This window comes from Ursus americanus, chromosome 3, assembly GCF_024610735.1.
Source record: "Ursus americanus isolate L20-20 chromosome 3, mUrsAme1.1.p, whole genome shotgun sequence".
NCBI classification, from domain to species: Eukaryota; Metazoa; Chordata; class Mammalia; order Carnivora; family Ursidae; genus Ursus; species Ursus americanus.
This window is the reverse complement of record NC_142129.1, coordinates 74,086,288-74,111,510: the sequence shown is the minus strand read 5'-3', so window position 1 is coordinate 74,111,510 and position 25,223 is coordinate 74,086,288. Positions and strand designations below refer to the sequence as shown.

The 25,223-nt window shown below is 41.1% G+C and overlaps 1 protein-coding gene across 1 annotated transcript in view; it reads left to right on the top strand.

Moving 5' to 3' along the window:
* Window positions 1-25,223, top strand: part of GRM3 (glutamate metabotropic receptor 3) — a 90,308-nt gene that overhangs the window by 45,224 nt on the left and 19,861 nt on the right. Inside the window, exon 3 of the mRNA XM_045793362.2 lies at window positions 20,385-21,451. Within this exon, the coding sequence (XP_045649318.1) occupies window positions 20,385-21,451 (1,067 nt within the window). The remainder of the gene's footprint in view (window positions 1-20,384; window positions 21,452-25,223) is intronic.

Sequence of the window (25,223 nt, the reverse complement as noted above, 5' to 3'; positions counted from 1 at the left end):
GACAGATGCAAAGGAACACAGGCAAATAACATGGAACTTTCAGGGAATGGAAAATTGTTTGGTACGCATGGAACATAGAGCTTGAGAGGCTGGTGTGGGGACAGGAGTGGTGGTGACAAGTGTTGGGGAGAAGGAAAGGGTACAAGGGCGTAGTAGCTAAGCATTTGTTAGGGAGGTAAATGAATCACATTGTCAAAAGCATCTCATCTCCAGCTAAAGAGTTTGAACTATTTTTCATGAAGGCAAAAGCCCACTGAAAGGTTTAGACCTAGCAAATGTGATTTTAGGAAGATTGTTCCTGTTGCACTGTGGAGAAGAAATTGTGGGGCAGAGGATTTTTCTCAGCTAAGGTCTGGGAAATCATTTCCCAGGCTGAAAAATCTCAGGAAGTACAACACAGTCTTTCTGAGCTGCTTTAGAAAATGAAATAGTAAGGGAACTCACCTCGTGGAGCTGCTATTGAAATAAGAGAATTCATATGTGCGACTCTGAGAAGATGAAGAGAATCTGGGGCCTTCTAAAGTTTCTCAACCTCTTCCTTTATCCTAAATAAAATGATGGCAATTTTTAAATTATTCATAATTAGAACTCACAAACATGGTCTCGAAGTTATCAATAAATGAGATGCTCACAGCAATTAACGGTAAATTTATCTAAGCACTGATACCACAAAAGGAACTATCTGGTATGCAGCCTAGAGCCAGGCAGGGAGTTTGGATCTGCTGAAGTAGACCATGCAGGTCATTCCCATACATGTCCCCTAGGCCTGTCTCCTTGGGCGTTATCTCGTATTGCAGACCAGGGCATTCCTTTCAGTCTGGATCACTGCTTTCAATGGTGACAGAAAAAAAAAAAAGAAAGAAAGAAAGAAAAGAAAGGAAAAGAAAAGAAAAGAATTCTTTCTCAAATGACCCATTTATAGAAATCCCCAAATCATACCATGAACATGTTTATTTACTTAGCCTCGAAGACCAGCCCCGGGTGTCAATCCTCATCATTCATTCAGTGAGCAATCCCTGAAATGCTTACTATGCACCTCTTACTGTGCTAAATATTGAGAATGAATAAGACATAGTTTCTGCCTTCAAGACAACCAAAGCAGTGCGTGAAAATGACTATGGCAGATACACTCAGTGCTTATGGAAGCACCATGAACAGATATGCAAAACAGACTGGATCCAGGACTCAGAGTAGGATAGAATTGGCCATAGTTAGAAACCCAAGTGCTGGACTCATGCACACCTGTGTTTGCTTCTGAGACTTTCACTTAGTCATGTGACGCAACCTCTATCATGCTCAGTCTGCGCATCTGCTGAACGTCACTGAGGACTCACGTTATCAGGTTAAATTAAATGAGGTGATGTATGTAAAGCTCAAAGCTGGATACAAAGCATTACTCAAATAGATGCGTGTGTAGCAGTAATCATAAAATACAGTTTAGGATTCCTTCCTTATATGATTATAAGAAGGAAGTGTTGAGAAGGTATCCAGTGGAGTAGAGCAAGGGTGTTTATTATTCAGCAAAAGAAGGTGCGTGCATACCAAATGGCTCAATACCCAGCAGATGCCTGCAGCCTTAGTCACTTCCCAGCAGCACCTAAAAGTCCAGAAACTAATTACTACGATTAGCGATAAAAGAGGAAGTTCTGATCCAGCAGTGCTGTATAATGTGGGTCAACTTCCTAGGCAGGCAGATGCACGCTGTGTACCAAAAACTTCTCTTCCGGCCACCAAATCCCTATCTCACTGATCAGACCTCCGACGGGCACTGGGCAAAGAAGGCTGAGGCTGTTCCCCCGCCATCACACGGTGACCTGAAGCACCTGTCCCGGACCTCCTCACTGTAAGAAGTGTCCGCTCGTGAAATGGATGCCTGCACAGCCCGCTCCCACAGCTCCAACTCCTCCACTAGAAAGAACACTTCACTTCACACGGCAATTATCACAGCCAGAGATGCCTGTGCCATTTCCTGAATTCATAGGATGAAAATAAAAAAGAAAGTAATAGCTGTCATTGTATGTCTTTATGCATGTGTGGGAAGCAGCAAATCTAAGGGGGGGGATCAGTTTTTCACCTTTCCCCTTTATTCTTGCAACAAAGTTTTTGCAAATGTCTTCCTTCTCTAATCATACATTATCAAGAGAAGCTTTGAAAAAAAGACTTTATATTCATTCCGATTGCTACCTTCAAAATGTTACTGCTTGTGTTTCAAACGAGTTACCACATAGTGCATTTAAGAAGGACAATCGCACACCCTAAAGCCAACAAAAGAAATGCTCCAGGGACAATTTTGAAACCGATTGAAGAAAAGCATGGAACACTGACCATTGTGGCGGCAACAATCAGGGCCGGAGAGGCTGAGCTGAAGCTAATGTCATGCTGCCCAGCAGGCTCAGGGGCGCGGACACAGCGCGAGGCTGTGATCAGCACCCGAAGAATGGACTCGCCTCTAAAGCGCGATTTCGGCGGTGCAATTCCTCAGAGGCCTTTGATCCAAGATGTGTAATGTTCTAACCCGTGAATGCCCGAATCACACACCGTCTCCGCCTCCTTCCAGGGTCGTCGGTCATTAGTTCTGAAGTGGGAAGCCCTCGCTCGCGTGAAAATAGTCGAAAACAAAACAAAGGTAAAAAAAAAAACAAAAAAAAACCAAAACAAAACAGAAAGAAAAAGAAAAACCCTGGCCATTCCACACTCCACAGAATGTACCCTGCAACCCAAATAAAAGGGACTAGAAGGCGGAGAAGTGGGATGACCTCTGCCCAATTCCTGGTGAACCTGGAGAGGACGAAGCCTCTCTGCTGCCCTTGAGTGCATTCCTCCCACCCTTCCAACAACCACTTGGGCCCAGGGGACCGCGTTCCGTTCCATTCACCAGAACAAAGCTTTCGTTTTCCACAGTATGATTGCAGAGTTTTACCAAACAAACCCGCGAGCAAATTCTCATAGTGATTTAAATTTATACCCCGGTCTCCATACCCAATACTCACACCCCTTTCTGTGGGTAAGTTTTGATGCGGAGAAGGAGTCTGGCTCATATCATAGGGAAAGGGCGTTGAATGTCGTGGAAAAAGAAGGCTGAGAGGTCAAAACTCGAGCGTGGGGATCTTCCGCCGAGAGCGAGCCAGGGGCGTGACTTGTCATGGCCGCCTCGGAGCAGACCTGCGCGCGCAGCAGGGCGGGGCCGCTCCGACTTCCCGCAGGTGCTCGCCCCGGGGCTCGGGAAGAGAGGTGAGAAGGTACGCCCTTGTTTCAAAGTCGTTATTTTAAAATAGATAACAGAAAAGAATACATTAAATTAGGTTTTTCCAAATAAATTCAGCAGGTAGTATGTGTTGAGTACCTTCCTCAAGCAGACAGTTTTAGGTTTTCACACAAAAGCCTTGAAGTATTAGCCGCAAATATACCAGGGCCCTTCAGAATGGTGTGACCATACTCACTGTGCCGTGCAATAATACACTATTACTTTCCGTGTTTATACGTATCAGCTGATGTTTGGGGAGGTTCCTTGCTTTCTGCCTTAAATTATTCATTCTTCTTCTGATTCCTTTAACCATTGCCCCAGCACACATTTGTTAAATGCTAGGTACTAAGGTGATAACAATTAGTAAGAAAAAATCCCCGTCATCACAAATGGTATAGGTTCTCCGAGAGAAAAGACCTGGGAAGGAAAGCAGGCCCCTGCTTCTACAGACCAGAATAGACCTTCCAAAGCAAAGGCTTCCAGCCTTCCAGTATCCTGCCACCTCAACATCCCCCAGTGCCCGCCCTCCAACAAAAACGTCCCTAAATGTGCAGAGGGCCAAAGTCAGGGGTTCTTTCTTCCTAATTTCCATAGCCAACATTCCATCCTACAGACAAAGTCTGACATTTCTCCACCACCTCTAGCTTTCTACATGGGTGTATGTGCTGAGGTTCTTGCGATGATTCTTTGAACAAACCTAAGCCATTTAACCGAGGCTAAAGGCCAGCCGGCTGGCCGCACATTGACTACACAATGGTGCACATTAGTGCGGTCGCTCATGTATTCATTCAACAAACATTTATCCACTACCTACCAGACGGCGCTCTCTTAAGCCCAGAGTCATGCAGCACTCTCTGTGCTGGACACTGTGCTAAGCGCTCTCCACACAGTGCTCCCAGGAATCCTACGGTTGCTGAAACGCGCACCAGTGACGTAACCAGTAAGCAATGAGACAGATTCCAACACAAGCTGTCAGTTAGACTGCAGGGAAAAGTGATGCATGGCCCAGCCCAGCCCAGGTGAAACTGCCGGGCGGAGCAAAGCAGCAGCTTAGTGAGGGTGACGCATACGCTTCCGGAGATGTGCACATGGGCTCTGCGACCCCAGAGAGAGCGTTCACTTACAACCAAACACCTCTTGTGAATGTGTGTTTTCCACCAGCACACCTCCTTAATTCATTCTCCCTCTGCTCATTTTGAAAAGAAAATCAAATTTAAAAATCTGTGATTTTCTTTCTAACTAGTGGGATTTTTTCCCCTGTCCTTTGAGATTTGTGACGTAATTACTCTTGGCTTAAAACACCTGTTTTTCAAGAACCTACTCTGTATTAGACACGGTCGCTGGGGTGGAAAGGCAAGTATATCATCAGCGGGCTGGTCAGCGCCAGGAGGAAGCAGGCAGGCTGGGATTCCTGCCAGCACGTCTGTTGCTCCACAAAGGCCCAGGGTCATCACGTCTTCCTGTGTTTCAAGAAGTAAATCTGAATTTTTCATCTCGATGTCTTAAGAAGAGACACAAATTCAGATATTTTGGAAATACAGTGGAGGACAAATAAGACCTATTTCTCAGGCTGGACGTAGCCTATAGGTGGCAGCTCACCATTCCTATGTGAAAGACAGTAAAGTTCGCTTTCTGCCTTTGAGGGGCTCACTTAGTGATAATAAAATAGAGAAATGGAAGAGAGATATGGAAAAAAAATTATGTGAGACAGGTTGTGAGCGCCAAAGAAAAGGAACATGATACATGGGATCCCAGAGAGGAATGACGCTATCAGCCAGGAGGCAGCAAAGGGCAGGAGATGCAGGATTTGTGCTGGCCTTACTGAGCGTGGACATTCTCACAGGCATTCCTGGGAGGAAGGGGCACAGGGAGCACGAGGAGCAAATCTGAGTGAAGCAGGTGGAAAAGGACAGGGCGCATATGGCCAGAGGAGGCGGGCAGTGCGGTTTCCTTGTGGATTCTGAAGGGACAACACAAGAGGGATGGGGAGGGGGCACGGTGCAGGACCCAGGAATTCATGCAGATGCTTGATTCTGTGGGGTGTGGTTCCAAGACACACCAGTACGCAAGATGGTAGGCTCCTTTAGTAAAGTGACCACATTAAAATAAAACTTGGTAGTTCGAAATGTAGGGAAAGGCTACACATCCTACAAATTTCTGGATGACTTTCAAACAGACTCACAAATTAGATGCTCAAGGAGCTAAATACCACATTCAGGAATGAAACCTGTTTAGCTTTGTTAATCCAGTTTATTTGATCACGGAACTTATTTTTTTCTTTGAACATTTATTTTTACCCTAAAAAGAACAAGCAAACAAAAAATTCAGTCAATTCTGCTAGATGCAACAGGAAAGCCATTTAGGCCTTCATGCAGTGGGGTGACGGGGCACTGGTGGTTGTGGTGCCTTAAAGACATTTTAAGAGGAACCAGAAAACCAAAGTGGAGAGACTGGGTACAGAAAACCACCCAGGAGCCTATCCCAACAGTCCGCAGGAATACTACTGGCCTCCTCAGATAGAGCTCTCCATATATGCTAGACATCACCGGAGGTGGGGTTCATATTGTGCAAGTGGTCATGAGAACCAGAATTGGGATAGAAGGAGCCATCAGCATCCAGTTTCAGGCAAAGAAGGATCAGACAGAACACACACCACCCTTCCCATCCTCTCAGTTTCCTCTTTTCCTCTCTCTCTTTTTTTCTGCTCCGTTCCTGCCTTTTCTCCCGCAGCTCTGGCACACACGCCCTGCAACTCCAGTTTGAAAGAAAACAAACAGTTGATATTTGAATGCTGCCATTAGATTATTTTTCAACTGAGATTCATTTTCCTTTCCCTCTTTACTGCTCTCTGCCCTTTTCTTTAAGACATATTATAAGTTAGAACTAACAGGGAGGGGCGCCTGGGTGGCACAGTCGTTAAGCATCTGCCTTTGGCTCAGGGCGTGATCCCGGCGTTCTGGGATCGAGCCCCACATCAGGCTCCTCCGCTATGAGCCTGCTTCTTCGTCTCCCACTTCCCCTGCTTGTGTTCCCTCTCTCGCTGGTTCTCTCTCTCTCTCTGTCAAATAAATAAATAAATAAATAAAATCTTAAAAAAAATAAAGGAACTAACAGGGAAAGCAGGTGGTTAGCTTTGGGGGGTGGGGGTTGCAGGTAATTCAGGGCTTTAGCACAGATTTAGTGCCAAATCCTGCTTTCTCCTTTTCTTCTCCTGGGTTCTAAACACATAATGATGGATCACCAAGAGGAAATTAATTTCAGTTTTTGTTAATAACTAAGCAAGTACCTGATCTCCCCTCCCTCTGTCCCCCTTCACAGAAGACTTTTCTGATATTATGGCTAGAATCCTGGGCAAAAGCCAGAGGGCAAAAAGGCTCTGGTTTCCTACAAGCCCTGTCCAAGTGGCTGGATCATTAGAGCAGATTCCAAGCCTACTAATCCAAATATCCATTTGTATGAATAGCAAATGGCAAGTCTTCCTCCCCACCTGTCGCAGGTGGCCCAGAGAGCCTGGGGGAGGGTCAGCACCGCCAGGCAAGTGCCACCCCCTCTGTGCCTCCTGGAGACTGCCGTGCACGGTGGGCGTGAACATGGCGGTGTTCTTGGCCCTTCTGTCACTAGGTTACAGGAAGCAGAAGAGCATCTGCCTGTCTCTTTTAATTATGGTGATACTGTCAGTGTTCTCCACGGAGGAGAAAAATACTATGGGAAAGAAGGGAAATTCCCTTTTCTTAGGGCTGACACTAAAACATACTCCAAGAACAGAATTGTTCCCCTTTCCCCAAATGGTGTTATTTTAGGAAAGCTGCACAAACCTTCTGGCCAAACTTTTTTCTCCCCCGAGAGAGCATATTCCATTATCCCTAATCACTCCATGGTGGCCTTTCACATTGTCCTTTGATAATCTCTTTCAGTATGAATATCCCTGAAAGGCTTAACATCAACAGAATCTAGAACTGCGATGAGAATTGGTTTTGCTTAGGGCTGCATGGGAAGCTTGGGTATTGGGAACAAGAAAGTATGCTGGAGAAAAGGAGGAAGGAAAAAAGGAAGTAGAAGACCCCCACAGTTCTTTTGTTTACTTCACATTGCACACCTCCTAGGATGCTGATATGAAAACACCCTCATTGTCTCCAGTGATTTCAAGACAACTTTGGGTGAAGTCCTGGAGGTGAACAATGCCTTATCCCCAGGTTTTTCAGTAAAAACACCGTATGGGAAATGTGGGAACACAAGCAAGAAAACTTATATATAGATTTTATAATAGATAAAGTTAACTTGGTGATAGAATACTAATATATCCCTTGAGCATAACAATTATATAGTATATGTAATATATAATTAACATATTAAGATATATGTTATAAATATATCTGTATGTTATATCAGTATGTCCCATATATAATTATATCTATGTAATTATTATGTTTAAAGAAATATGTTTACCTATCACCCAGTTAATTTTATCTACTTTATGAATTTAACATAATTGGAGGAATAGCAATGAGACTTGTATGAGCTAGAATGATGAGGTTGATCACTTTCTAGGAATATTTTCTAAGAAGCAACAAAATAACCAGGTTTATGATACCCTTAGCATCCTTATTTTTACAATAATTCAAAATAGAAACTATGGCACAAATTGAAGAGAAAAATGTGACTATTTTCAAATCTGCCACCTTAATTATTTCCAGTGGAACGGAAACCTTTTCAGGAAGATGTGAGTTTGGAATTTTTTTTAACAATGTAGGGATGCGCTTGATGACTTGACTTGAAATCTTGTAGTTCAAAATGCAGCCCCTCTCTGTGCAGACAGAAGACAGGCTGTGTATGCTACAGCAGCGTAGGAAAAACATGACAGGCCAACAATAGACCTGCATGCTGGGAGAAGTCATTTATTTTCCCTTCTATTCTTTTCACATGATACCACACAGAGAGTCACACGCATGTCCGTGCATGCATAAGGCAGGAGAAGAGAAATTAATTTGCTTCCCCCGTAGAAAATTTCAGTTACCTCGTGCTAAGCTGCTGGGCTTATCTTTGAAAAGTTCATCCTTGAAGAATAAAATTTCTGCTATTCTGCTTTTTATATAAAGTAGTATGTTGTTTGCTTAAAAACGGAAAGTTTGTTTTATTAAGCATGCTTGCTGTGACTATGTTCTTCAGAATATTAGCTCTGCTCCCATTTTTCAAGTGGGGTTTTTTTTAGTTGGCACTACTGACTTCCTAGAACTCCTCTGAATGGGATTTTCTCAGCCAGTTTCACCTTCTGTCCCTATCACATTGCACTGAAATCTGCCGCAAGCGGACCTGTTGCATAGTAAGGGAGGAGTGATGCAGGCCAAAACAACGGGGAACATACGCCTTCTCTTTTTAAAAGTCACGGATGGATTTGTACTTCCATCCTACTTTGGGGAGAAGCCTTCCCCCCCTTTTTTTAATCTATGCCCTACTACTTGATGTAGTCACATTAAAAAAACATGAGGACAGATTAAATTTGTCCTCAGAATTCACAATGTCTTTTCCCCAATTGAAAACCTTTGGTGAGGGTTGCAAAGTCCCAGGGTTCTTGGGTGCTTGGTTTGTGCTAAGGACATCACATTAAATTGGAGAAAATTCCCCCAGAGACTCTACTTAGTTCTCCCCACTAACACCTATTCTATGTGCTTTGAGTCTGCTCCAAAAGAGTGCGGGGCACCTATCCCAGCTACGTGCAAGAGCTGGCTTCTCTCCCAGGAGGGGACTGACCACAAGGAGACATCCAGCTGGGCTGACTAGTTTCTCAAAAGGGGATGAAAGGCAAACCGTGGGGATCTGTGAGAAATGGGGTCTTTGGTAGAGGTGGGGACGACGTTCGTTGCAGCTATCATCGTGTGTGGAAAGGGGAGGACTTTGAAGGAGAATTGAAGGGAGTATGTGAGCTGGAACTGTCTGTAGGGAGAAAAAAAAACAGGTAATAGGAAACTCAATATCATAACACCATAAAGAATCAAACTGGCATGGGGGTTTTCCATTTATGAAGAAGTGAGACATGATCAGATAATCTCTAGAAATCCAAACATGTATTACCCTTGATGAGGATTTCTCAATCTTGGTGGCGTTGACACTAATGGCTGGATAACTTTGGTCATGGGGGTGTGTTCTGTGCACCGTAGACTAGTCAGCCCCGTCTCCCCAAGACCTCTACCCGCTGGGGCAGCAGCAGCGCCAGCCCTGAGTCCTGACCACCAAAAATCCCTCAGATGTTGCCAAATATGTTCTGGGAGCAAAATCACCCATGACTGGGAACCTACGGCCTAGACCCAAGGCTTTTAACCTTGGTGGCCAAGTGATAGAGTAAACTGTGAAAATAAAGGTGCAAAGGCCCTTTTCCCTAAGACTGGTGTTTCATCAGTCTCTGATTCGGCTCAGACGCTGAGGTGTTTTTTAAGTTCCTAAGATGATGCTCTTCGGTCTAATAAGTGTACTCATCTGTTTAGGAAACAATCAGTGAAGGCCCACTATGTGCCCAGCATTGCCTCAGGTGACCGGGGGACAGAGATGGACGACACATTGTTGTTGGCCCAGAGGGGCTCAGGATCAAGGCAAGAGAGGGACACGAAACAGCTACTCTCTAATTTGTTGTTCTCGATTCCTTTAAAGCTAAACATACAGGACACTGTGTCAGCGCAGTGCGAGAGTCAGTAGCCTGATGGCACGATGTTCAAGGTGTCACTGCACTGCCACCTGCATGGCTCAGATTCAGAGTGAGCGACGTCAGGGAAGTGAAGCCATGGGAGCTCACACACATAGCTATTCCACTACTTCATGCTTATCATACATGTACGCACGTTTACGCACACACGCATTTCACTGCTGTGTCTATATCCACACAGATAAGCCCTTGTACACAGACACTCACTACTGTATGCATATCCATATACACAGGCAGTTGTACACTACTTGTCACCACTGTATACACATACACACATGTACTTTGTACCCCCATTCTTCACTACTGTGCGCATGTACATAAATACACTTGTGCCCCCACGTGCAATTTACAGCTGTGTACATATCCATACATATATGTCCTTGCACACATACTTCATCACTATATACATAAACATCTATCTATACTTTATTACTGTTTACCTATATACACACACACTATCCTACTCCATACACACACACACATAAGTGTGCTTGTACACATATACTTCACCACTGTATACATATACATGTGTATATACACTTGTACCCACACACCCACTGCACCACTGTGTTCATGTATGTACAAAATACACTTGTTCCCATACACACATATGACCAAAGTGCCGTGTATACAGAACTAGTCACAGCCGCACGTGGGAGATGCTCTCAGTGACTCGCCCACATCACCTTTGCACTCACTACTCTCACGTATGCCAGCGGCTTCTCGGGAGAAGCCTCTGTGATCTGCCAGGGAGCTTTCCAGGCCACAGGAGCATGCTCTCTGGCTGCACGTAGAGCAGGTCGAGAGTGCCATGAAGCCACCACCCCGGAGCCGCTATCAACCAAGGACAAACGAGAGTTGTCCCACCCAAGTGAGTAAGCTGCAGTATTAGGTCTCTACTGCCGATCGATGCTGTTTCCCAGAGGACCCCAGTGAGAAAGAGACCCACAGGCACTCAGCGATGCACTCTCCGTCAGATTTGTTTTCTGTCTAAACCTCACTTCTCTACTCCCCTGCAAACTCCCACATCAACTATTTGAACTCATATCTAGTCTTGGGGTTTGCTTCTGGGACAACCCAGTTAAAGACACAGCATTATTTATATAAGCTAAAGATGTAGTGAAAAGAAAAAAAGAAATGCCCATCCACAGAAGCGTGGCTAAGGAAATTGTAGCACCTCCATATAATAAAATACTGTAGCTTCTCGCCACTACTTGAATGAATCTCACCAAACTTAATTTTGAGCAAAAATGTTACAAAACAATATATACTTGATGATGGCATTAGTATAAAGTTTAACATCAGACAAAACTAGTTCCTGTACTAAAAGGTATGGTGGCTCCCTATGGGGAGAAAAATAGGAACGAGGGGACCGGCAATGCTCTATTTCTTAACAGCCGTGATAGTACATGCATATGTTCACATTGTACTAATTCACTTATTTTTGCAATTTTTTCTATATATACAGTCCATTTAAAAGTTTAAGAAAGCCTAAACCTTCATCATAGGGTCTGTGAGAACAGCAGATTATGTAACAGGGAGGGTGGGCATGGGGAGGGGGGTAGAAAACAATGGGGTAATAGCACTAGCTCGCATCAAAGAGGATCCCTAACCAAAGATTCGGTGGCCACCCTGAGACGTCCAGCTGAAGTAACCAAGTCAGCCAAGGCTGATCCTGAGCCTGGTCTCTGAATTGGGAGAGAAAGGGACTGGCATCTCACTAGTTTCCACTCGTTGTGCCTTCCCTCCCCACTCTTCATTCTTAGTCTGAGTATATTGGTCCTTCCTGAGCTGTCTTGAAGGCTGAGAACTTCAGCAGTAATACATAGAAGAGAGTCAGGGAAGCCAGGATAATATGTAATAAAGCTTTAGAAGCATTAGCTGTACTAACTTTCCAGGAGAACTTAAGAGAGTCCTTTTCAAAAGTCATAATACCATCCCACCCCCAAAAAATGATGTTCTTTCAGCTTTTCTCGAACACTCACTTTCACTGTGGACTATGGGTACTTACTAAGCATTATTCCTATGTGAGACTGACCACCTTAGACATCTAGATGGTGCTTTGCCCCAGCAGCTAGGTTCTGTCGATAAATAACCATGAGAAATGCATCGGCAATTTTGTTATAATCGGTAGGTAAATTAATTACTGGTACCAAGAATTCATTCTCAGTATTTTCTATTTCCTATCTGCCTGCTGCACGATGTTTGTAAACGAATGTTTGTTCTAGCCAAAGGTTTTGATTTCTTTACCTCTTGACCTCTAACAAGGTCTTTCAAGGGAGATGCCATTTTTGTCTTTTCATTTATGTCTTTATTCCAATTCATCAACTTAGTTCACTGAAAGCTCAGTGATTGCCTGGCTGGAAAATGTTGTAAATTGGAGCCATGTTGCCGTTAGTAGCTTTTGCAATCTTCATTAGTATTTATGAATGTGAACCCAGGCCGTGGCAGTAATATTCTCATTACTGAAAGCCTGTTAAGAGCTACATTATTGTCTTACCTTAATTGGACTTCTGTCTGAGAGGAAAAAATAAAGAACTGATTTAATTGTCTCCTGCCATTGACCTATGATATTTTTAAGGCACGGGCTTGCCTCATCTCTACCAAATGGGCCTTAGGAGAGCTGGTCACGTTGGCACTAAACTTCTCAAATAAATCCATTAAAAACTGGGGTCAAAACTAATTGGATAATGAGCTGAACTGAGAAGTCATCCTCCCGACTTCAGGCCACGTCAGGCTCCTTCTGAAAAGTTGGGACCTGATTTTGAGGAGCTAGATAGGGAAAGGGCTTGAAATTAGATTTTGGAGGTTATAAATTTTTCCGCAGAAGAATTCTGCCATCCTCCCAGTTCCTTTTCCCTCCTCTCATTTGGGTTCTTTCATGCTATTGCAACAACAAATGGATTTCTAATGATGTTTGCTCCCTTGGTGAGATTCAACTTTAGAAATAGGCAACTCCCCAGAGTCTCCTCACGCCAAAGAACCATGCAATTGATCTCCACGATTCTAGTTCACTGGACTTTATTTCCCAGGTGAGCCATTTGACTTAGAGGCAACTCTAAATGCGTCAGGAAGGCAATGAGATCAATGCCCTAGAGCTTCCAGGGGCTCTGTCATTGAAGTGACTCCAGCAGCACCTGAGAAAGAGCCTGGTGTTCCTCCCTGCGCCCCACAATACCCAGGCCGGGCATGTTTGGAACAAGCTCAGAAACAGGACTATTCTCTCCCGTGGAACATTTGACAGACATGGTTCATTGTTTTCTTCTAGCTTCTCCTTTCAGGCTTTGTCACTGGAGTATAGACACAGCAACTCTTCATTCCAAGCTAACACTTCGCTGACAATGGATCTTTGTTTAGAATTCATAATGCATTTATTTGAAGTACTTTTGTGTATTTTATGTATTCAAATGATCCAGACACTAGACCATACTTTGCTGCATATTTAGCAAAACAAATTTAGTGCCAGGTAAATCAGTATTAAAAAACAAAATTTCAGGGCGCCTTGGTGGCTCAGTCGGTTAAGCGTCTGCCTTCAGCTCAGGTCATGATCCCAGGGTTCTGGGATCGAGCCCTGCATTGGGCTCCCTGCACAGCAGAGAACCTGCTTCTCCATCTCCCTCTGCTGCTCCCCCTGCTTGTTCTCCCTCTCTCTCTGTCAAATAAATTAAATATTTTTTAAAAACAACAAAATTTCACCAAAAACACTATTTGTTCACCACCCTCTTATCAAGAACTTGTTACAATATTTGCAAGATCATTTCTGTAAGTTACTTTGCAAGCTGTTGTGCCTGACCTTGTTCAATTATTCATGCTTTTTTAACTTCATAGTTTATTTTTATCAAAAAAAACCCCACATGCACATAATTTTTACATGAATTCAACTAGCTTATGAGAAAGAACAACTGTCTCTTGCTTCTGTCTTTTTCCAGCCACGTCCGTTCTCCATAGTTATTCACTTTGACTCTTTTGATAATGTCCTCCCTTCTATTTTCTCTCTCTTTCTGGAAATCTTGTTGATCGAATGTTGAAATTCCACAGAGCATTCTCTAGTTTTCCTGTTCTTTCTGCTTTCCTTCTCAGCATTTTTGTCAAACTTTGAGTTTTCTCAAATACACCTTTTCATCCTAATATTGAATTTCCAGTTCTGCTGTTTCATTTCCAGAAGCTCATGCTTGTTCTCTGATTGTTCCTTTTTAAGAAGATACTGCACCGAACTCATAGATGTGGCATCTTCTCTTGTCTCTCGGAGCACATTCGTGCTTTAAAGCCTTTGCTCTTGCTCCTTGTGCTGCCTCCGTGGACTTGAAATTTCTTTGTTCTGCTTGTCTCAGTCACTCAGGTTAGAAGTTTACTCAAGCGTAAAACTGGTTGTCGATTTCTGTTTTCCTTTTTTTATTATATTTTAAATAGGTAACACATTCACCTGCCTCAAAATGCAAAAAGTCTATGAAAGAATTGAATAAAAATTTCCCTCTCATCTTTGTCATACATCTGCTCTTTTCCGATTTCTTGCCCATCGGTAACCACTTTCTTGAGTATCCTTCCAGAGTTCCTTTATGCACATAATAAAAAAAAAGAGATTCTTCTATTTTTTCCATCTGCATAAAAGATAGCACATTCAATGTTATAGAATGTGTACTGCCTTTTCTCACTTCTAACAGTGTCATTTAAAAATTTGTTATAGCTCCATAACGCGTGGCACACAGAACGAGTCATTTCTTTTCATAGCTATGTAGTATTCAGTGTTCTCATTATTGGTCATTTCCAATATTCTTCAATTATAAACAGTTCTGAACTAAATAACATTGTGAAAACATCATTTGACACCTATGCAAATATGTCTGTAGGATACATCCCACAACTTGGAGATGCTGGGCCAAAGTTACATGCATTCATAATTTGGAAAATCTGTCAGGTGGCCCATGCTGGAGGTACAGCAATTTCCCTGCCCACCAGCAGCGTGACGAGGCTTCTCTAGAGCCTCAGTAACAGAACAGGTGCACACATGCGGAAGAGATTTAATGTGTGCATGAGTTTTCTACTGCCTTTGGAACAAATTATCACAAACTTAATCACTTCAAGCAACATAAACTTATTATCTAACAGTTCTTGAGGTTAGATCCAAAATGGATCTAAAGTGAATTGCACCTTCGCATATTTTGTTAAGTGTATCCTGAGTTTTTTATTGTTTGATGTCATTTAAATGGAGTGGTTCTTTCCCTGATTATAAATTGTATATATAAGTTATTTATATTTTCCAATACATCTTAGCACATCTCCTAGTAATTCATTACAGCAACAGGAGCAATTGATTGTAACTACATGCTCAGTCCCCAAATGTGATAATCAGGAGAAATAAACACTTGCGACATTTGTCCCCTTGAGTGACAAGATTAATACATCTTATTGTGCCTGGAAGAGCATATTCTCACATTTTAATTTTTAAATATTTTTATTTTGAAATGCTAAATCATACAAAGAATACACTTAGTTCAATTTATGAAGTGAAACAATAAAATAATCATTCACAGAAACACTTCATCTGAACAAGAAACAGAATATAACAAAATGATAACCACCTCTGCACTCTTCCTGGGCCCATCCTTCTATACCCCTCCTTCTCACCTGATACTCATTATCCTGAATCTTGTCTTTATCATTCATTTGCTTTTTCTTAAAAGTTCATCATTTCCATATGTATCCCCAAATGGTATGTTTAGTTTAGTTCATCTCAGAAGTTTATAAAAGTAGAATCATAAAGTCTTCTCACACAATGTTGTTTCTAACATACATCCATCTTCTTTCCCATAGCTGTTGTTAGTTTTATTTCACAACAGTATGATATTGTGAATAATACACGAAATATTTTTTGGAAATTTTTTGGAAATTGAAATTGTTTCTACTTGTGTTTCCCTTTGCACTGTCCTAATACCATTCATCTACATGTTTCTGGTACACATGTGCAAGAATTTCTCTAGGGTATATGTATAAGGATGTGATTTCCAGGTAACAGATACACAAGCATTTAACTTTACTACCAAATTGCTGTGTATGGGTTCCTTTTGCTCTATATATTTTGATGTAAAATGTGTCAACTTTATGGAGTAAAAGTTAATGTGGTTTTGATGAAATGCATCATATAGTAAATATTTGGGGACCATCCAATCTCTAGAGCAACTATTCATCTCTACGGGTGTGGTAGGTAAGCAGCCATAGAAAATATGCTAACAAATGAGCATGGGCATGTTCTAATAAAACTTTATTTACAAAATAGGTAAGAGGCAGAATGTAGCCCATGGGCTATAGCTTGCCAACTCTTGCTCTACAGATACTCCAGTATAGGTATTTCATTTTTTAATAATTTTAATAGCAAATATATTAGCAAAAAAGAAATAGAGACAGATAAAACAGATATGACAAAATATTAACAATTAGTTAACTCTAGGTGATCCCAATTCTGTGGTGTCCATTGTACTTTTTTTTTATCATTTCGGTAGGTTTGTAATTTTTCAAAATAAAAAGGTAGGGAGGAAAAAACTGATGAAAATCTTAATATATTCCACCCATCTGCTTTAAAATAGCCTCATGAAAATAATAACATTCTGTAAAAGCAGGAGCTAAAGTCCTTATTTATGATTTTTAAAAATGTATTAACAGTCAACATTTTCCAACAAGTGAGAAAAAACATGGGAATTGAACTGTTGTTACTACAGTCTCAGGAGTAGGAATCACTATCAGAATTCCTAAGTTAACATCAAACTCAGTTTCTTTATTCTATGCTTAACAAATCATTAAAAATTTTAGAGACTCCTTTCATATATCAAAAATAAGTGAAACCTTGAATATTTTAACACATTTTACACCAAATGCAAGAACTTCAGATGTGTTATTAATTCTGTTAACCTCAACTAGGCAAACAGTCTCCCCCAATATCCAGTTGATGATATTAGATCATTTCCAGAAAAGATTTGTAAAAGCAATGTTTTCTATCTCTAGTGTTTATACTGTTAGCTCACAGGCCAACAGTCTTATCAGTAACACTTTCCAGCTCAGAACACACAAAGCAGTCATTTTTATCATCTGCCAAATATATTATTTTTAAAAACTTATATTTGTGAAAATAATGAAGAATTTAAATTAAGAATGTAAAATATATTTCTTTATGAATCTTTTACAGAATAATCTAACATCAAATGAACACTGGTGGAGAGTGATTGCATAGTTGAGAGTAAACAAATTAATAACACATCTGTGGTTGTTATACTTGATGTAAATTGTGTTAAAATATTCAATATTTCACTGATTTGTAACATGAGTGGAGTAACATACAAAAGGAGTCCCTAAAAATTTAGTGCATTTTTATAAGCACGACTAAACAAGGTTAGTTTTATATAACATAAGAATTCTGATACTGAGTCCTACTCCTAAAAATATAGTAATAAGTTTTTCAACTCCTATTTTTACTTGTCCTGACAGATATTAAAGCATAGTTGAAAGCTGTATCAATGGCGAATAGATCGTACCCCTGTGGAAAGAGATCAAGAGAAAAAACAAATACCGTAGAGTTAATTATCACACAGTTTCATATCTGCAAGTGCTACATATAAGTGGACAATGATCGTTTTATATTTTTATATTACTTTATTTGTAATTTTCATTTATAATTTGCAGATTAAGGAACGGAGTCAGAAAGGTTAATTTAGCTAACTATTAAAAGATAGAGATGAGAATCACATATAAACCATCCCAAACTGCCCTCATCTACCACAGCCCTCTGCCTCACTATGAGCTCAAAGCCACTTCACAACTAGAATACGGACACAACCAACGTATGTGATGGGGTCGTGGAATGTGGCAGAAAGTTAGGTAAAGGTTAGTTAGTAAAGTTGAAGTGGAAAAAAATAAAAGACCAAAACCCAGAAAAACAGTTGAATTGCAAGTGAGGTAACAAAATCATTAAGAGAAAAATCATAAATGAGGGATAAATTTGGCATATTGGACCACACTTGCTAACAGACTTCATATGTGGTCTGAAACATTACGGGAAACCACCCAATGCAGGCCTTCAGGGGCACCTATGAGCCCTAAGCAGGAGAGGGCTACTTGGTAAATCGTGAAGCTTTCTTTCACCAAGGACCCGAGTAACTCAATGAGGGACCCTTCTCCTTCATAAAGCATCTCACCCAGAAGGGTAAGATGTTTCCCTACTGGCTGGAACAACGTGAGCCCCAGAGAAGGTGGAATGGAGTTCAGGGAGAAGGCAACAAAGACAGAAAATCCCTGCCGAGTAAGAACACAGTGTCCTCCAAATTCCATTTTCTCCTCCTGCGGCAGGTTTGTAGCTGGGCACATTAGCTAAGCTACATTTCTTGGCCCCTCTTGACATTGGGTGTGGCTCCGGAACTGATTTCTACTGAACGCGATGTGAATGGAAACATGTGTCACTTCTAGGTTTACCCTTTTAAGCGGGGACACCTGCTTCACATTCTCTCCTTCCACTGGAGGGATACTGATGAGGAGGAGACCCCGCAAATCGGCACAGCCTCAAGATGAAAGGAACCTGGGTTCCCAAATCACCATGTGGAGGAGAGACACCCACCAGCCCAGCCCTTAAATGGCCTCATGAGGGAGAAGTAAACTTCCACTGTGTTGAGCTATTGAACGATTTGGGGTCTACTTACCGACACAGGCAAGCCTATCCTAACTAGTAGAGTCTGTCTATGCATCAGTAGCTATCAGCAACATTCTTCTTCTGCATCCAATGAAAGCATAAAAACAGACAGTGTGAAATAGTAGGCACACAAAAGAAAGCTGGTAGCATCAAAATGGGTGATCAGAGTGGCAGCAGTCATTGGCAAGAGAAACATGGTGGACAAACAGCTGGAAGACAGGAAACATAGATGCTCAGAGAGCTGGTCCTCCTGAAGCCTCGCAGCAAGCTGTGAGACAGAGAGGGGGTTTCTGACACTGTACAGTCAGGAACAAACTTCAGTGCACTGTCATCTGGCTTCCACGTACTGTTGGTGCCTCTAAGATATCTAGGTCACATGTGTTTATGCGAATAGGAGCATTCTACATAGAGCACGGGTAGGTTTCCATTTTTTCCCTTTTGAATCATCTGAACTGTTTAAAAGCATACCATATGCGGCCACTGTAGAAAACATTATGGAGGTTCCTTAAAAAATTACAAATAGAAATACTATATGATCCAGTTATTCCACTACTTGGGTATTTACCCAGAGAAAACAAAAACACTAATTTGAAAAGATGTATGAACCCCTATGTTTACCGCAGCATTATTTATTCACAGTAGCGAAGATATGGCAGCCACCTAAGTGTGCATTGATAGATGAATGGATAAGAAAGATGTGGGGTATTGGGGTTCATTGGTTTTACCATGTATATCCCAATGGAATATTTCTCAGCCACGAATAAATAAATAAATAAATAAATAAATAAATAAATAAATAAATGAGATTTTGCCATTTGTGACAACATTGATGACCTCAAAGGTATTATGCTACATGAAATAAGTCAGAAAAAGACAAATACCATATGATTCCACTTGTATATAGAATCTAAAACACAAAAAAGTTTTTAAAAAAGCAAAAACCAGACTCTTAAATACGGAGAACAAAATGGTGTTTGCAGATGGGAGGTGAGGGAGGGGATGGGGATTAAAGGTACAGAATGGGATTAAGAAGTATAAACTTCCATTATAAAGTGACTCATTCATGGAGGTATAAAGTACAGCATAGGAAACATAGTCAATAATACTATAATAACATTGTATGGTGACAGATGATGACTATAATTATCGCTGTGAGCACCGAGTACCGTAAAGAATTGCTGAACCATTATGTTGTACACCAGAAGCTAATATAACATTGTACATCAATTATACTTGTTTTAAAAAGTGGTTAAAAAAAGCAGCATACCGTACAATTGCAATGAAATTCTTTTTCTTCATTTTGAAAGAGAAAAATTCTTCCTATTAATCTTATATTTTCATGAAAACATTGAACATTTTGGTGTCTATACACCATAAATACGTTCATAAGGATGAAACACAAAGTTTTGCCCGGTTCCCATTGTGAACTCTTTGAGGGAATGAGTATTTGCACACCACAGAGACTGGGACCACGTTTGCCAGTTCCCTGTTACATAAGCAGCTCCTCCGAAGGCAGGCGCCGCACTGTGCTCATGATTTCCCCGAGCACTTGGCTCACAGGAGGTGCTTGGAAATGTTAAGTGAATGAATTCATAAATGCACGAGTACTCCAGTAGCTTTTAATGTGTAAAAGCAATGGTAGTCAATTATTTCAGCCTTGGAATCCCTATTTGCTATTTTTCTCAGTTTTGCTAGGACTAGGACATAAAGTAATTGATCTCACCTCAGATACTTAAACACTGTTCTTTTTTTTCCTTTCACTTTACATGTCACAGCTCCATTCAACCCAAATAAAGGTGTGGATAGCATTGTCAAGTTTGACACTTTCGGAGACGGAATGGGACGATACAACGTGTTCAATTTCCAGTACGTGGGTGGCAAGTACTCCTACTTGAAGGTTGGTCACTGGGCAGAAACCTTATCACTGGACGTTGACTCCATCCACTGGTCCCGGAACTCAGTCCCCACTTCCCAGTGCAGTGACCCCTGTGCTCCCAATGAGATGAAGAACATGCAACCAGGGGATGTCTGCTGCTGGATCTGTATCCCCTGTGAGCCCTATGAATACCTGGCTGACGAGTTTACCTGCATGGACTGCGGCCTCGGGCAGTGGCCCACGGCAGACCTGTCTGGCTGCTTTAACCTCCCCGAGGACTATATCAAGTGGGAAGACGCCTGGGCCATTGGGCCAGTGACCATCGCCTGCCTGGGCTTCCTGTGTACCTGCATAGTTGTGACTGTTTTTATCAAGCACAACAACACACCCCTGGTCAAAGCGTCAGGCCGGGAGCTCTGCTACATCCTGTTGTTTGGGGTCGGTCTGTCCTACTGCATGACGTTCTTCTTCATCGCGAGGCCATCACCAGTCATCTGTGCTCTGCGCCGACTAGGGCTGGGGACCTCCTTCGCAGTATGTTACTCGGCCCTGCTGACCAAGACAAACTGCATCGCCCGCATCTTTGATGGGGTAAAGAATGGCGCTCAGAGGCCCAAATTCATCAGCCCGAGTTCTCAGGTTTTCATCTGCCTGGGTCTGATACTGGTGCAAATCCTGGTGGTGTCCGTGTGGCTGATCCTGGAGGCTCCGGGCACCCGGCGGTACACCCTCCCGGAGAAGCGAGAAACAGTCATCTTAAAATGCAATGTCAGAGATTCCAGCATGTTGATCTCCCTGACCTACGATGTGGTCCTGGTGATCTTATGCACTGTGTACGCCTTCAAAACTCGGAAGTGCCCAGAAAATTTCAACGAAGCCAAGTTCATTGGTTTTACCATGTACACCACATGCATCATCTGGCTGGCCTTCCTCCCTATATTTTACGTGACGTCAAGTGATTACAGAGTAAGTCTTTGAATGGTTTCTTCTTTTCCTTCTTCCCTTATCCTGCCAACATCTTGTTATGTAGGATTTAAAATAGACTTCTTTCATCACAGTTATTAGATTGGTAACTGTAAATGCCATGATGAACCATCATATTATATATGAAAATTAATCCAATACGTTTTAAAAGCACTTAATTAGTGAGTACTATGTGCAAAGCATCATGCTAGGCACAGAAAGGAAAATAAACGTAAAAGACATGGTCATTCAAGCAATTTATAATCTAGTAGGAGAAAAATGTAACTCACGCACCCACCTAAAACTTTTAATTACATTTAGAAAGTGATTCACCAGAGGGTAAGGATTAAACCATTAAGAACCTAGTAAGAATACTTCAAATAAGACACAAAGGACCTGGCTGCCACAGATTAATCTGTAAATTAAAAGAGACTTGCAACATTAAGCCAATATCAGATCTAAACACTTTCACCCAAGCTTCAAATAAGCATCATTACTTCTCTAAAACAGATTAAAACATAATGTTAATTTGTTATACTTGTTCTACAATTTTAGTTCCTGTAGATATATGCTGTATATATTTATTATATATACATACATATGTAAAATCCTTGAATTAGTTAAAAATATTACTGTATATATCCAAGTAACCTAATTAAGTCATTATTCATAAAGTCTTTAGTAATGCATAGTTCACATTTCTGGGAATAAGTATAATTATCATTTCTTCTGAAAGAAACAGTTCGTCATTCTATCATAATTTCTCAAATTGTTCAAATTTGAGACATCAGTTACTTTTGCATTTATATTTCTGATTTTAGTATCTTCCAAGGAGTGAGGATAAGAATTTTTTTCTCTTGAGGCAACTGGTTTTATTCTCCATATTTCTTAAGTTGTCATAAAGTTTTCCAGAGGCATAAGGTTTCCTTGTTACACCATGATTTCACAAAGTAAAGTGCTTTTATAGGCTGTAACAGTCCCCACATCTTCTGTTTACCAGCAATTCCTATATTACCAAAATCTTGAATATTGCAGCTCAAAAAGAAGAGAAAGCTATTTAAAATATGGCCTCAAGAGACTAGCAAAGCTCAGTGTTTCTTGTCTTTTAAATGATTTGCAACCATGTGACTCAAACTACAGACTAAAGGAAGAGCAAGGAAAATAGAGAACTTAAGTTCAGGGTTGGGGTAATGATCTGGCACGCTACGACCACCTGTAAAACATTTTGAAAATGTGTCAGTAGAGAAAACATCAGAACTGAATCTGCAAGATCAGAGTTCATATCATATGAGCCACAAGGGAATTAGAACCATGACAGTGCGGGGATTAGGATGGGCAACTAGAGCTAACGTATTTTAATGCTGCCATCTCCATCCTTTGTCTACACGTACACATCCGTTCCTACAGATCTGGAAGGACTTCAGTTCTTAGGAAGCTAGCTTCAGCAGACATGATTTAGGGTATGGCGACTGAACCAATTACAATATTAATTATTTAACTCTGGATATATATGATTTGAAACTATTCTTTCTCCAAAAAGATAACAAGAAAATAGAGCAAGAAATACTACTGAGAATAAACAAATAGCATTATGAAGATTTAATTTTATTGAATGAATTAGCATTTACTTCTAAAAGACAAAAAATGACTTTTTTTCCTTTCACATGAGAGCAATATAGGAGATCCACCGACTCAATGGAATTAGGGGACGGTACCAGCAGTTTCACCACATGGCCTAAAGCAAACAGGGCGGAGGTTGCAGAGCATTTTCAGGTCCAAGCTAATTAAGGCATCCAAGCACAATGAAATCATCTGAGGCCTCACTCCTTGTAAATAATGCCAATCCTAACTTCGCAAAAGAAATGAGAAGGTAGAATGGAGTCTCCAACACATTGGTTTTCAAATTCAACTGTGCCATCAACTGGGTAGCTTTGGAAAAAAAAATATTGGTACCTGGAGCACAGCCCCAAAGATTCTCTTTTAATTGGCCTGGGCTGTGGCCTGGACATCTGGATTTTTCAAAGCTCCCCAAGTGACTAATTTGCAGCCAAGACTGAAAACCACTGCTCTAATGAATCACATGCTCTTATTGTCTCACAGATGTCTTCAGTTTGGCATGCGTTGTTTTGTAATTCTTTGAAATATTTGTCAAAATCAGAAAATTGAGGAATTTTATAGAAATATGCAGATTCTTGGTTTCTCTTAACAAAGTAAAACATGTGGACTCAAATTCTTACATGCGACATTGAGCCAGACCTTAGAGTTTATGCCTCTAGACAGAGCACACAACTACCAATCCCTGAATGCTCACAATTGGCTCCCTTCACTTATGCATATGCATGAACCTATAAGCATTTGAACTTGAGACCACTGTTCTAGAAGTTCCAGAACAAGAATGAGATTTAAAATTTCCCAGCGGGAGACCAGGTGGTTCAGATAGAATGAGCAGTATTAGCAAAGTACCCAACCATTTCCAGGCAGCTAGTAGGAGTTTGGCCATCAAACAGTCAACAAGGTATATGACTCAGTGCTTTGCCACCCATTGTGAATTATAAATAAATATAAAGCTCTACTCTAGTCTTCAAAAAGCTCATATCCCAGATGGGAAAAAATTAACAAGCATGAAAGAATTCAAGATTAACACAGAAGAGTTTATAATTAAATTGGTGATACAAGCTCTTAAATGCCTACTGGTTTGAAAAAAAGAGTTGGATCAGTAAGAATGGTCTTTCCAGGAATACTCCTTCAGGCAGGAGGAGTTCGCACTGTACCTTGGTAGGAAAGTGCAGTTACAGAGCTTAGAGAATACAGGGCATATAGGGAATATTCTTGAGGCAAGACAGGAATGAACCAAGCAGAACACAGAATACTGGTTTTACTCAAGTAGAAAATGGGTTGTGGGGAGGAGTCTAGTGAGAAACTAAGGGGAATTGGCCACTTGGTCAGATTTTAACAGAGGAATTCATTTAAATAATGAATTTGAATAATCATTTAAATAATGAGTAAGAGTTCTGAGGTCCTGCTATTTTTAAATTTTTATTTTCTTTTGGTTGGTTTTTGGCTCAGGCAAAAAGTGACATGATGAAAAGTAAGAAGGAAAGATAGGAATTAACTCTTACTGATCAGCTCTCACCCTTATGCTAGATACTTTGCATATGTGAGTTCACTTATCCTCATTAGCACCTGAAAGGCAAATGTTTGTATCCCTGTGAGTAAACAAACTTGGAGAATTAACTTCCCAGGTGGCACAGTTAAGAAATAATAGGACAAGTTTTTCCTACGCAAATCCATGCCTTTCCTATGACACCACAAACTTATCTATCCTTAATATGGCAGATGGGTTTGAAAGAATGGAGCCTAGAAAAAGCAAAACTAATTGAAGCAATTACAAGCATCCAAGACCCAGCAAGCAAGAACCTGAGTAAGAATCCAAAAATTCAAAGATCTTTGAGAAATATCCAGGCCATCTACTTCTGTATCACAAGATAGTGAAAGAATCAAACACTGAGTCATCAGGGATCCAATCATAGTTTAAATGGTACAAATAAAAACCAGGTCATGTTTGGATGGAAAGTTATCCATAAAGGATTTAATAGTAATTACTGAGTGTTTGTTCATTCATGTCTTCCAAAAATATGTGAGCACTTATTATGGGCCTTGCAGATATAGCTATCAACACAGACACATCTTTTATAACTTTTATGACTTACAGGCTAGTGGGAGTGAGGGGAGGATAGGGAGGGAGAGGAAATAATGAATGCATGAAAATGCAGGG